This window comes from Quercus lobata, chromosome 7, assembly GCF_001633185.2.
Source record: "Quercus lobata isolate SW786 chromosome 7, ValleyOak3.0 Primary Assembly, whole genome shotgun sequence".
NCBI classification, from domain to species: Eukaryota; Viridiplantae; Streptophyta; class Magnoliopsida; order Fagales; family Fagaceae; genus Quercus; species Quercus lobata.
In genome coordinates this window covers 31,848,704-31,863,745 of record NC_044910.1, presented here as the reverse complement: position 1 = coordinate 31,863,745, position 15,042 = coordinate 31,848,704, and the positions used below count along the sequence as shown (strand labels likewise).

The following is a 15,042-nucleotide window of genomic DNA, read 5'->3' as shown; positions in this document are numbered from 1 at the left end:
AATGCCAGTTAACTAAACCAAAAGCATTGTAGCAACTGTACATATGCGCATTCGCGATACAGTAAAAGTACTACACAATAAGTGTTGTAACATTTTCTCAAAAAATTTATTTTTAATTGCAGTTGGTCATAATCTCATATTTTATTTCGACTTGTAAGAAATTGATATGTTAATAATTGTGAAGATATTATGAAATTTGTTGTGCCAGTATAACAATATATATACCAGCTTACATAAATATTTTAAAAAAAAAAAAAACACAAACCGATTATTGAAAAAAAAAAAAAAAAAACTTTAGGCACTATAGTTATAGTGCCGATCAATAATTGTGAAAATATTGTGGCGTCAGTATAACAATATATATACTAGCTTACATAAATATTTAAAAAAAAAAAAAAAACTTTAGGGACTGTAACTCCAGTGTCAGTCAACTAAACCAAAAGCATGGTATATAAAGAAGAAAGAAAAGACAAAAAAACAAAAAGCAAAAAAAGAAAAAAAGAGGACTCACGAAACCTAAGCACTGCTGCCGCTACTGTGCTTGCACAGTGCAAACACATTGAGTGCACAGTACCGAATCACTGTAGCGGCATAGCCGCTTTTTATATAAAGATATATACACACACATGAAAAACGTAATTTAATATTTAAATTACATAATTTAAATATTTTTTTATAGTGAATAAGATGTTATTAAAAAAAAATTGTATACCTCCATTCTATGGAGCCCGTGTAATATGTTACATTAAGTTTAAATTATTATATAATATATATATATATATATATATATAATTTTAAAATTGCAACATTTTTTTCTTTCTTTCCAAATATAGATATTTTGTTAGAGAGATAATTACAATATTTTGCTAATCCATAGCTCGAACATTTTCCTTCCAATCCCCCAAGCACTTCGTGTACGGAGAAGTGCCAATTTAGTTACAAGGTTTTTAGCTCCAAATATAAATATAATGCCTAAATTGTTGAACTTTAATTTTAAGGTAATATTTTGAATATCTACAATTTTTATTGCTTTTTTAGGGTACATATCTTTACTTTCTAATGGTTATTTTTTTGTATTTTTTAGCCAAAAATTAAAAAGCTTGACCAAAATAGAATAAAATTTCATACTTTTCAACCCAAAAATTAAGAAAAAGAAATGAAAATTAAAATGAATAGACAATCTACAAAAAGAATCAATTTAAGGTCCAATTACTTTAAAATAGACCAAATTAAACCAAAGTGGATTGAGGACAGAATGGACTGAATATGACCAAAGTGGATTAAAAAGGACTGAAATGAACCGAATGGATTGAATAGGACTAAGAAGGACCAAATGGACCGAAGTGGATAAAAAAAGACCTAAATGAACCGAAACAAACCTTATGAACCAAAATACTACGTTGATGTGGCTCGAAAGAAGTGTAACAACAATAAATATTACGTTTTAGTGTTTAAATATTATATACACGGTGTTGCACTGTTGCCCTGATTACATGCACTTCGTCTTAACAAGTTAATGGTATCTATTGCACTTGTTTACATGATCACAGTAGAACTTGTGGCCTTAATAAGCATAAGTGTACGTCCATTTTAAACCAACAACATTTGGAAAAGGTACTTCAATTCTTTAGGTGGTCAGAAGTGAAACCCAGAACATCACCACTTCAAACCATGGTGATTTGTCCTATGCTGCTTAGTCTCTAACCTAACAACATGCAAAGATAGATGAACTAGCATGATCCTTTCACTATTTACCACACTTTTATGATCAAGCACAACATAGTATGATACAGCCTCACTCATTCTTTCCATTCCCTTAATTGCAAGAGGACAGCACTGCTTTCTTATTAATTCTTTACGCACAGTAAGTATTCATAATTTGATTGATCACAATACATATGATGATATGACTACACCTTACATGTCACCATTTGGACCTAAAGCATGCTAATTGAAGGAATAGGAAACCTAGAAAATGGATAACTGCTTAAATTTTCATTTTAATGATTTCTACAGTGCTAGTAAATTGCTAGCTAGCATTGGAAATATCAATTTCAAAATTTTGTAAATGAAATAACAGGAGAAGAAAGGGAAAATAAATAAATAAATAAAGGAAAAAGAAATTCAAAAGTCAAAATAAGGAATTAAGGATTGCAATACAAAATTCAAGATAGAATCTGAACTTCATAATTGACATTAGGCTGCTTCAGAAGGACAAAATATGATATACTGAATCATGTCCCAGCCTTCCGACGCTCCACCCTAGCAATAAAACCAGCCTTGATGAGGGCCACAGACCGGCTAGAACCACACTGCAAAAGAGGGAAAACATTGAATAAAAAAAACAAAGGCGAATCAATTCCTATAATCCTTTCTGCTACATTTATTGTTTTGTTTTATTTTTGTTGTTACTCCTTTTATTTATTTATAATTTGATAAGTATTCATTGTTTAATCCCTTAAATAATTCCCTTAATCTTAAAGCTGAAACGTTAGCAAGTACTAAAGTTCTGCTCCAAACCCACCTAGTGATAAAATTCCCCGTTTTTGCATGCCAATCTACAAAAGATTAGTACCAAGGAGAGCATTTGGTGATGGGGAAGCTTCCAGATGAGTTTGTCATATGATTCCAAGGTTTTCTTATCATTTATTAGCATTATAATGAGAAAACCAATTAGTTGTGTAGTATAAATGGAATGAATGAGCTACCTTTAGATCTTTTTGTCTCTTGGTCAGAATTTTTACCCTCCCTCCCCCCCCACAAACATCCCCAACCAAAAGATAGGAGACGTCCAAGATTGGCCTTTGAAAATCAATCAGCCATTAAAAGGTTTTTCTTCCTCAAATTTGGCTCTCGATATGTCCTAATGCGCACGTGAGAACAGACCAGAAAAGGAAGTTGACATTAAAATTCCAGAATCAATTGGTTAATGACTATCAATCAGGAGTCAAGACAATCCAGTAAGTTTCAAAACCATGCACCATATCTGTGCTTCCCAAAGCATTTGCATACTTGTACATAAATAAACAAGATTACGTTTGCATATTTAGGACAAAGATTTTGTTACCTGCTCACATCTGAGAAAGAAGAGACGATTCTCCTCGGTAAGAATTGTGTCTGGACTTTTGCAGCAATTACACATGACATACTCATCTGCAACCATGAAACATAGTCCAAACAATTTAGTACTTACAGTTGATATTATGCTACAAATTCAAGCACCGACCAATATGTGCAATTTATTTGAGACCCTTACTTTAAGATATGCATGGAAGACATACTTATGGTGGATTGGTGTTGTATGTACAAGAGGAGTGGGGAAATAGTGGATCATTTACTTCTTCATTGTTCTACTGCCAGGGGGTTAGGTCTATTGTTTTCAGCAGGTTTGGGGTTCATTATGCCTAAAGGAGTCATGGAGTTGTTACTTTTCTTGTTGGCAAGGTGATTTTGGTCGATATGAATGCATAGAAATTTGGAAGGCGATTCCTCATTGTTTAATGTGGTTCATTTGGTGGGAGAGGAATGCTAGAAGTTTTGAGGGCTGTGAAAGAGCTATGCTGGATCTGAAGTGGATGTTCCTCCTATCCTTGTTTGAAGGATGGTTGCATCAGGTTTGTTTTCTTTTACTAACCTTTTAGATTAGAGTGATCATTGCAATTTTAGAATTTAATTTTGGGTGTATCTAGTGTATACTTCCTGTGTACTTAGCTATACCATTCGTTTGATTCAATAAATAAATTCACTACTTATCCAAAAAAAAAAAAAATATATATATATATATATATATATACACGGAAGAAGCTAATTAATGGAAATAGAGAACTTTAGTATCATGTCTACTTATGACGTGTTATCTGGTAGGCTATGAGATTAGAGATGGACTAAAGTAAGAAGTAGGTGTATCACAAAACTAGAATAAATGTACTTACTTATGTATCTTCGCAGGATCCCTTCAAAGTTTTTTGGAGCAAATATACCCTTAACGACCAACCGCTGTTTCCCATCCAAAGATCCACTTGTCCCCATTTCAGCCAGTAAGAATGTCATGACATGCTCTGGCTGCCTATGCATCCTGAAATGTTACAACGACACTCAATATGGAATAATAGGTAACAATTTATTCTGATTTAACAGCTTAAGCAAGACATAAATTAACCAAAAAAAAAAAAAATGTAACAAGTATTTGATTCCTCAGAAAATTTGAAGCAAACATTTCCTAATGTATATTTCCATAGACAAGAAAAAAGGCAGCATATCACAGTTGTCTTAAACTGGTTGTCTACAGTACTACATATTAAGGAAAGGTTATAAAAGTTCAAACCAACAAAAATTAAGCGTACGTTTTGCAGAGATCCATAAAATTTACAAACACTGTCTTCTTTGTGCCTTCTCGTAGAACTTGTGGAGGCCTTATAACTGTCCTACGTCTATCTCCTGCTAGCTCAGGATTATTTTCGCGGAGGATATTGAACATCCTACTAAGAAGCTGCAGAGTCATAAGAAGCATGGACGTTGTAATCCATTACAACAAGATTAAGAATATCCACCTCCCTCATCTCTCCCCCACCCAAAAAAAGAAAGAAAGAAAAATATATAGTGATATATGACCCATAAAAGTTTAGTCAAGAAGAAATAAAGGGAACACAGCCAAAAAGACACCCAAAATGATGAAAGGAACATTTAATCCACCGAAATCATATAAGGTACTGGTGTCTTATTTGATTGATAATAGGCACATGAGACAAGAGAAGGGTACTCAACTATAGAAACAAGCCAAAAGTGTGAAAATGAAAAAGACACAATGGCAGTCCCATTAATCATCTTTTGTCACATGTCAATACACTAAAAGCAATGAAAATGAGAGTTGTCTTGGAACATATAGCTCAAAATAAGAAATTCCAAAAGAAATTGCCACAATAGAAGTCATACTAACAGCTCATTATGCTAGATTTTTAAGCAGTCATAAAACCAAATGCCCAAAAGATTATAAAAAGAGAAGTTATGCTTTGTAACTTATACCACGAGACCTTCACCTACATATACTAAAAGACACCCACCCAATTTCCTAAAGATATCTTAGAAGGTTGTTTGTGCATGAAGGCAGTTTTCTGCTCCAAGTGTCAAGACATTTTCAAGTGAGGACATGACTAGGACCCTGATATCTATAGTGTCCTAGATTACAAGGAATGAGAGGTTAGAGGCTTCTCCACCACTGGTAATCTGTAATAAAAGAATCAATAATATTTCATTTTCCATTTTAATGTCTATTTGGATGCACAGCATCCCTAACAATCATAAAATTTGAATGAGCAGTAGTACACACCTCTTCATATTCATAATCTCGATCAGTTCTTTCCCAGGAATTCTGCATTAAGACAATCCCTTTCCCTTCTTCATCCATGACTACATGGTTTGATATATGATGACATGAGTATAACTAGATGTAAGTATACTTATCTCATTGCAATATAAGTAACTGCCCTTTTTTACCAATGGAAAAACACAAGAATGGAAAATATTACCATCAATATCCTCCCAAGAGTCGACATTTTCATCATTAAGAACTTCCTCTTCATCAGATACTGCAGTGAACAAGCCAAAAAAGTCTCCAAATGAAAGCAACAAAAGTAGCAAGTATTTGCACAGCTTATAGGCTTAAAATAAGAGGAAAAGGTAAATACCAATTGTTTTGCCGAGTTCATGTCTACCTCCCACATTTTCAGTTTTCTCAGTCAACTTATCCACAGAATCATCGGCAAAACCCAGACCTTTTTTCTTTTTCTTCTTCTTTTTAGTAGGATCAAAAGTAGCAATCTGCAAAACTAAATCATTTAAGATATTTTTACAAACATGAAGCGATTTGCAAAATCCAACCACACCCAACTATTCTCATTCACCATTCGAACCATTTTGCTTTCTATGTGTCAATTAAAACTTTTGTATTGTTAGGAGGGTTGTATATGAAAAAAGTTGTTTATAAATAGCTTAGGCTCGACTCAAGGAAAAACTTATTTATGTTCGTTTATTTAGTAAATGAACTGAGTTCAAGCCCAAGTTTAGGCTCAACTATTATACAAGCCAATCTCAAACATGATAATGTGATCATGAACAAGCTTGAGAGTATAAGATTCAATTTGTATATATTTAATATTATTTGTTTTTATGTATACATGTATAAAAATTTATTAATATAGACTTGATGTTGGATGGTGTAAGTTTGTAAATAAGTTCATAAGATATCAAATTATTATTTGTAATTTATTGATAATATTAGTAATCCATTTCATCGTAGAATAACTTTTAACAGTATAAAGTTGGTGAATTTGATTTCTATAAGCTCATAAACAAAAATCATTCTATCTAAGATGTATGATTTTTGTCGTAGTGTAATAGTGTTTATCATATATAAGAAAAAAATAAGTTAATTAAGTAGTTAGCGAACAAATGCGAGCTTGTTCATCAAGAATCTGAACCGAGTTTGGATAAGTAATATAGTTTATTGATAAGTTTGATCTTGGTTTGTGTTTGAAATAAAATTATACGAAAAAATTTTAAAAATTTTAAATTTTGGTAACCCTGTAATACTACAAAACCATGGTCCACGGTATCAACTGTATTTATACAGCATTCTAACATGTATGATTTCATGGTCACATCAAGATGAACATATACATCAAGAATTAGCAAAAGAAAAAAAAACTTTAAGCAGCAGTAGTAATCTATTACCACCCAGAAGTAGCCGAAGCTGAAAGTACTTCTAGGTTCATAAGTAACTCATAGGACAAAGGATATGAGCAATAATAAATAAATTAATAATATCTAAAAATAGAGAAAAAGAAGCTTACATCTGAGATATCATCCTTCAATTCCATGTGGGTTTTGATTGATTACGATTTCAGAGCTTCTGTATTGGCCGCTAAACTGTCTCAGACTCTATGGGGTTTGAAGTTTGAAAGTTTGATATGGTAAAGTTGGTTAACAATTCGGTGTGTTTGAGCCTTTGAGGTAAAACTTGCATAAACGGCGAATCTTTGGGGTTGATCAGCAACGACAAGTCGTTTATTGTCTTGTCTGGTTGTCTTGTTCGAGTTTTGTCGGATGTTTCTACCGTGACAGTGTCTCTATGGAGTTTGATACACCGAAACTGAAATGAGGGATACGAGTGGAGCTCCAAACGGCGGCGTTTGTTTCTGTTAAGGTTGGGCTGCATAGATGATGTAGGCCCAATTGGTTAATATTTAGTCAATTTTTTTGGTGCGAGACCCATTAGGCAAAGATGCTGTAAGCCCAAAATTAGCACCTGTAGTTTGTTCAATCCACTCTTTCCCTGTTCATTTTGCTGCTTTAAGAGTCCATTTGAGAACAGTTTATTTAGTTGAAACTGAAAACATTTTGTTGAAAGTACTATAGATAAAACTAAAAACTAGTTGAAACAGTATAGTAGGATCCATGAATAATATCAAAAAGTGCAATAAGACCCATGAATAATACCAAAAATAAGTTAAATAGTAAAAAAAGTTGTCTTTTCTCATCATATCGCGAACGCAACCTAAGTTTAGGATTCCCAAACCACGTCACACCCACCATACACATCTAAAAACCCACACAAAATGTTTAGCATCAAACATATTTTAGAGTTGTCTTCCTCTCACCTTATTATGAAACAATTGAAAACACGTATGGTCAAAGTCATATTACATATGACTTTTTAATAAGTAAAGTCATGTGATTTATTTAAATGATATACATGAATAGTCTTATAATTTGGCATGTAATGAATTGGAAAAGATAGTTCTAAACATATTTTGAGCCAAACTTTGTCTAAACCCACTCTTAAAATTCGATGAATTGTAATTGAAAGACTAATATTATCATTTTTATTAATAAAACATTTTAAAAACCAGGAAAATAAAGTGAACTTGGGTCAGGTACATGAGTAAAGTGTAAACAAATTACACATCATGGATTTTTGCTTTTTATTTGGCCAAAACATGCATGGAAATTCCATTTTTTCTTTTTCAGAAGGAGGAAGTTGTTTGCATTAAGCTCCTAATTATTCAGCAAAAAATGAAAAGAAAAAAAAAGTTCCTAGAAGTTTGTAGAAACTTTTATTTTTTATTTTTGACAAGAGTTCTTAATGGGTTAATAAAGGGGAAATTGCTAAATAATTATCATATCCAAGGCTTGCCGACTTAGAAAAAAATCATGTCTAACAAAGGGAAGGTAAGCCATAAGCATAAGCCGGTCAAAAAAACTTAATTTTTAAAATCTTGCTTAGACAAATTTTGTGCCACAACTATTATTATAATCTTGACATGTATTATTAAGCAATGAATTCATATCGAAGTGATGGTTTATCAATTACAATAGCACACATATCATTAAGTTGCAGTAAAAATGGTTGAAAATAGTATTCACTTAGAAAAACTGAAATAAGGCGATTTTGATTTCAATGTTAATTGGGAAGTTGGGAAGAGTAAGCCACGTAAACAGAGGCATTTGGAAGGAGCGGACAGACAATTATGACATTCAGGAAAGGAAAGTGCACTAAAAAACTTTAGCAATGGGGTTTAGTAGAGGAGTTTGAGTGTTTTTGATATAAGTGTGAGTGATAAAGTATGTGAAAAAATATGTAATATTGTTTAAAATGTTTAAAAATGTGTTTAAACTTTCAATGTTGGAATCCCAGCTGAGTCAAAAAAAATAAAATAAAAAAACCCAGACGCGTTTGCGATCTCGAAATGTGAATGTAACCCAGAAAATGTGGTAGCGTGTTTGAAACTTTGCAGAGTTGCCATTTGTCAGGGGCTGGTAGTCGAAGACCGTTCCACTATGGACTTTATTTTCCGAGTTCGAGGTTTTTTTCCTGGTCAATATTTATTCAGAGTTCGTATAATTGGCTAACTCAGCCAAAAAAGAGTTCATATTAATTGTCATTTAATTTAAGTAGAAGATTGTCATGGTGTTTAACCCCAATTTCAACTCACTGTGAGTCTCAGCTTCAGCTTCTGGTCCAGAAGGTAAACTCTCATTTTCCCACTATCAGTCTTCGTTTTCAGTTTAAATGGCTTGAAATCTGTTCACTTCAATCCTTTGGTGCTTAAGTTTGTAATCTATTTCCTGAATTTTCTTCAGTCTTAGAATAGAATTTTGTTCAATCTATGCCAGGTCTTCCGCTCATAAAGTGTAGCTATCCTGGTATGAGTATCTGAAACTTCAATGGAATAAAATTCTTGTTGTCATATTTTACGTCTTTGTTTCGAGCTCCTTCACCCAAAAGCCAAAGATCTCATGCTCGTATATCTCTGTTCTTTAGTCATATGCATTTTCTTGGCTCTGCCTGATTTGGGGAGTGATTCAAGATTTTTCTAAATCAGGAAAAAACTGAAACCAAGTTGAACTTTTGAGTCAATGAGGAACACTAATAAACTCGGTTTTGTGTCTATACCTATACCCATTATTCTTTACTTGGCCTTTACAATTCATGCAACTCTGGCCGCCAATTATGTACCAACTGTGAAAATAGTCCTAAGTTGTGGGGGTCCTCCTACAAGTACCGATACTGATGGTCGCCAATGGAACACGGATATTGGGTCTAAGTATCTGTCTGCAAATGTGAAATCCATCACATCCCAAGCTGCTACTCAGGACCCTTCAGTCCCTTCAGTCCCTTATATGAGTGCTCGGGTTTTTCCCTCGACCTTCACCTATAGTATTCCGGTTGTTGCTGGTCGTAAATTTGTCCGTCTTTACTTTTATCCTGCTTCATATGCAAGCCTAAATGGATCCGATGGTGTTTTCTCTGTCACAGCCGGGTCTTATACTCTCCTTAACAACTTCAGTGCTGCGCAGACTACAGAAGCATTGAATTTTGCATTTCTTGTCAAGGAGTATTCAATCAATGTTGAGGGCGCAACATTGGATATAAGTTTCGTCCCATCTGCCAAAGCTCCAAGGGCGTATGCATTTGTGAATGGCATTGAGATCGTGTCAATGCCTGATATTTATGGTTCTACAGATGGAACTCTGCGGATTGTGGGTCAGGGTGCTTCTTTCACCATTGATAACACCACTGCACTTGAGAATGTTTATCGGTTGAATGTGGGGTGGAAATGATATTTCACCCTCCCTTGATACGGGTCTTTATAGATCCTGGGCTGATGACTTGCCATACATCTATGGGGCTGCCTTTGGGGTTTCGTATTCTGCTGATAACAACATGACAATCCAGTATCCTGCGAGCATGCCTACTTATGTTGCTCCACGTGATGTCTATGCCACTGCCAGATCAATGGGGCCGGATCCCAATATCAATCTTGCTTACAATTTGACTTGGATTTTCACGGTTGACTCTGGATTCTCTTACCTAGTTAGGCTTCATTTCTGTGAGATTGAGGCAAATATAACCAGGATTAATCAAAGAGTGTTTGATGTCTTCCTTTTTAATCAAACTGCGGAGCCAAGGGTGGATGTTATTTCCAAGGCAGGCTTGGCTGGTATTCCTGTGTATAAGGATTACTTGGTTCTTGCTCCAGACGGAAGTCCACAGCAGGATTTGTCACTTGCACTGCATCCTTACACATCTTCCCACCCCATGTATTACGATGCAATATTGAATGGAGTAGAAATATTTAAAGTTAATGATACAAATGGTAATCTGGCCGGGCCGAATCCTATTCTTGCTCCTAAACAAGATTTAATTGACCCAACAAGAACTAGACCATCATTTGGTCATGGTAAAAGAAAGAATCAGAAAGCAATCATCATCGGAGTTGTTACTAGTGGAATTGTCTTAGCCTTTGTTATTGGTTTCTTTGTTGTTGCTTCTTACCGTTGCCAGCATGGAAAAGACTTGAGTGCAAGGGAAGTTCCTTCTAGGTGGCACCAAGAACACGGACATGGAAAAGATTCAAGTGCAAGGGGAGTTCCTTCTAGGTGGCACCAAGAACAAGGACGAGGATTTACCAAGAAACTTTGTCAACGCTTCTCATTTGCTGAGATCAAGGTTGCAACCAAGGACTTCGATGAGGCTTTACTCCTTGGGTTTGGAGGTTTTGGTAAAGTTTACAAGGGAGAAATTAATGGTGGAGCAACCAAAGTAGCAATCAAGCGTGGAAACCCGCTCTCTGATCAAGGAGTACACGAGTTTCAAACTGAGATAGAAATGCTTTCAAAAGTTCGTCATCACCACGTTGTTTCATTGATCGGCTATTGTGAAGACAGCTGCGAAATAATTCTTGTTTATGACTACATGTCTCACGGAACACTACGTGAGCATCTATACAATACCCAAAAACCACCATTGCCTTGGAAGCAAAGGCTTGAGATATGCATTGGAGCTGCTCGCGGTTTACACTATCTCCACACAGGTGCCAAGCACACTATTATCCACCGAGATGCTAAGACAACAAACATTCTCTTGGATGAGAAGTGGGTTGCCAAGGTTTCTGATTTTGGCTTGTCAAAAATAGGTCCTACATTGGATAAAACACATGTAACAACTGTTGTTAGGGGTAGTTATGGGTATTTGGATCCAGAGTATATATTGTTACAGCAACTGACTGAAAAATCTGATGTTTACTCATTTGGGGTTGTTCTTTTTGAGATCTTATGTGCTCGGCCAGTAATGGATACATCACTTCCGGAGGAGCAAGTAAGCTTGGTGGAGTGGGTTGTACATTGCCAAAAGATAGGTATTCTTGATCAGATGACTGATCCTTATCTGAAGGGGAAGATTGCACCTGAATGCTTCAAGCAGTATGCTGTGACTGCAATGAAATGTGTGGCTGATCAGGGCAGAGACAGGCCATCCATGGCTGAAGTATTGTGAAACCTTGAGTTATCTTTGCAGCTACAAGCTAGTGCAGAGGAGATAAATGAAGGAATTGCGAATGTGCACATCGAGGAGGAGACATTCGTACCCCATGTATGGAAGAGAGATTCCGATGCATCCCCAAGTTATGATGGTTGTGGAGGCTCATTTTCTCGAGAAGTCATGTGTCAGAAGCTTAATGCTGGCCATCTTTGGACTGGGTTTTTTTAGCAAGCAAGTTTGAAACCCCAAGGGAATAGTGGTTGTTGGTAGCTATTGTTGCACTTCAGAACTATTAAAAAAACCATAAAAAATAAACAAAAGGATTACATTTTACTTAAAGGGTTGTTTTAGCAAGCAAGTTTACAATGACTCAAGCTTCGATGTATTCTGCTTGAGATCAATTTTAGTGTAATCATGAATAACTTAGCTTCTGAGAGTTCATTGGCAGTAGATTTCACTTAAAGATTAATCTTAAGAGATAATGACAAAGAGAGAACATAGATTACGGATCTGAAAAATCCAAACTGCTTGCTATTGCCAAAGTTGTTTGGAATGGCTAGCATAGGCAAGTATTTTAAATTGTACAAAACCTAGAATTTCTCTTTACAGATTTTAATAATCATAAACATCCATTTTGTCTCAATTAATAAACTCAAGTGCCCAGCCTCAATGATAATAACCAAACAAGTAACCCAATGGAAATAGTATATCACTATTATGTACTTACTTATGCATCTTTGCAGAATCCCTTCAAAGCTTTTAGGAGCAAATCTACCCCTTACTACTAACTGCTGTTGTCCACCCAAAGATCCACTTGTCCCCATTTCAGATGGTAAGAATGTCATGACATGCTCTGGTTGCCTATGCAACCTGAAACGATAGAAACACTCAAAATGGCATAAAAAGTAACAATATATTCTATGAGATAACAACTTAAGTTACAATAAACCCAAAAAAAGTCATAAGTATCCGAATCCTTTAAAATATTTGAAGAAAAAATTTATATTGTGAATTTTACATAGATTAAAACAATGGAGCACATAACCATTATCTTAAACTGATTTTCAGAAGTACTACATGTGAAGGAAATAATATAAAAGTTTAAGACAAAAAATAAGCATATGTTTTTCATAGATCATAGAATTTACAAACCTTGTCTTCTTTGCACCCCTTAAAGAACTTGTGGAGGTCTCATAACTGTCCTATGTTTATCTCCTACAAGCTCAAGATTATTCTCAGAAGATATTGAACACTCTACTAAAAAGCTGCAGAGTCATAAGAACCATGGACATTGTAATCTTTTACAAAAAGGATTAAGAATATCCAACCCACACCCCCCCAACCCCACACCCCCCCCCCCCCCCCCCCCCCCCGCCAAACTACGCCCTCTCTCTGAAAGGAACATAGCTAGTTAGACACCCAAATGACCAAAGAAACATGTAATCTACCAAAATCATAAAAAGCTCTGTATCTTATTTAAATGCTATCATGCACGATTATATATAAAAAAAAAATGATATTATGCACATGAGAAAAAGGCATCAAGCATAGAAACCTAGCAAAGAGTGTGAAAACATGCAGAGAAACAATGCCAATCCCATTGATCATCTTTCATCACAAGTGAATACACCAAAAAGAGAAATCTGGGCTGTAGTAGAACAAATTGAGCTCATTCTGAAAAACCCCAAAAGAATTTGTTATGTATAGAAGTCTTACTAATAGCTCGTTATGCTGAATTTTCAAGAATTGATAAAACCAGGTCCCCAAAATATTACAAAAAGAGAAGTCATTCTTTGTATCTTATTCTTTTACTAACCTTTTAGATTTGAGTGATCATTGCAATTATAAAATTTAACTGTAGGTGTATCTATTTTATATTTCCTGTGTACTTTTAGCTATACCATTCTTTTGATTGAATAAATAAATTGACTACTTATCCAAATAAAAATAATATACACGGAAGAAGCTAATTAATGAAAATAGATAAGTTTAGTATCATGTCTACTTATGACATGTTATCTGGTAGACTATGAGATTAGAGATAGACTAAAGTAAGAAGTAGGTCTATCACAAAACTATAATAAATGTACTTATGTATCTTTGCAGGATCTCTTCAAAGTTTTTAGGAGCAAATCTACCCTTAACGACCAACCGCTGTTGTCCATCCAAAGATCCACTTGTCCCCATTTCAGCCAGTAAGAAGTCATGACATGCTCTGGCTGCCTACGCATCCTGAAATGTTACAACTACACTCAATATGGCATAATAGGTAACAATATATTCTGATTTAACAGCTTAAGAAAGGAAAAATTAACCAAAAAAAAAAAAAAATTGTAATAAATACTTGATTCCTCAGAAAACTTGAACCAAACATTTCCTAATGCATATTTCCATAGAAAACAAAAAAGGCAGCAGGAGGCTCAATTTATATTATATTTAATATTATTTGTTTATATGTATACATGTAAAAAAATTTATTAATATAGACTTGATATTGGATGGTGTAAGTTTGTAAATAAGTTCATAAAATATATTTATAATTTATTGATAATATTAGTTATCCATTTCATAGTAAAATCACTTTTAACAATACAAAGTTGGTGAATTTGATTTTTATAAGTTCATAGCAAAATTGATGAGCAATTTTTATATAAGTTCATAGTATAATCCATTTCATAGTAAAATTGATGAGTTTGAGCTCGGATTGTGTTTGAAATAAAATTAAATCCACATTATATATTTACATGCTATGAAAACAAGGTCCACATTATCAACTGTATTTGAACAGTATTCTAATATGTATGAATTCCTGGTCACATCAAGATGAGCATATATCTTTGCTGAAATCAAGGATTAGCAGAACACAAAAACTTTAAGCAGCACTAGTAATCTATTACCACCCAGAAGTATCTGAAGCTGAAAGTACTTCTGGGTTCATAAGTAACTCAAAGGATACGAGAAATAATAAATTAATAATATCTAGAAATCAAGAAAAAGAAGCTTACATCTGAGATATCATCCTTCAATTCCATATGGGTTTTGATTGATTGTAATTTCAGAGCTTCTGTGTTGGCCTCTTAACTGTCTCAGACTCTCTGGGGTTTGAAGTTGGATACGGTTGATCAAACAACGACAAGTTGTTTTGTTCTATCTTTCTTGTCTTTTCTGGTTGTCGTGGTCGAGTTTTGTCGGATGTGTCTACTGTGACATTGTCTCTATGGAGT

General features: G+C 34.5%; 1 protein-coding gene and 1 pseudogene across 7 annotated transcripts; one reads left to right on the top strand and one right to left on the bottom strand.

Moving 5' to 3' along the window:
- Positions 1-1,978: 1,978 nt before the first annotated feature.
- On the bottom strand, positions 1,979-15,042 carry LOC115954068 (eukaryotic translation initiation factor 2 subunit beta). 7 transcript variants are annotated; one of them, XM_031071929.1, is made up of 11 exons: positions 14,824-15,035; positions 13,909-14,050; positions 12,546-12,688; positions 6,849-7,345; positions 5,685-5,817; positions 5,526-5,585; positions 5,327-5,406; positions 4,344-4,489; positions 3,933-4,075; positions 3,068-3,153; positions 1,979-2,312 (listed from the first exon to the last, which is right to left on the bottom strand). In XM_031071929.1, exons 4-11 carry the CDS (start codon positions 6,873-6,875, stop codon positions 2,235-2,237), a joined length of 753 nt encoding a protein of 250 aa, XP_030927789.1. In that variant the 5' UTR covers positions 6,876-7,345; positions 12,546-12,688; positions 13,909-14,050; positions 14,824-15,035; the 3' UTR covers positions 1,979-2,234. The 7 variants fall into 7 exon arrangements, with proteins under 7 accessions (XP_030927789.1, XP_030927787.1, XP_030927782.1 ...); XM_031071927.1 differs by having other exon boundaries at positions 6,849-7,342; XM_031071922.1 differs by lacking the exon at positions 6,849-7,345 and having other exon boundaries at positions 5,685-5,825; positions 13,374-14,050; positions 14,824-15,039.
- Positions 8,706-12,105, top strand: LOC115954066 (annotated as a pseudogene).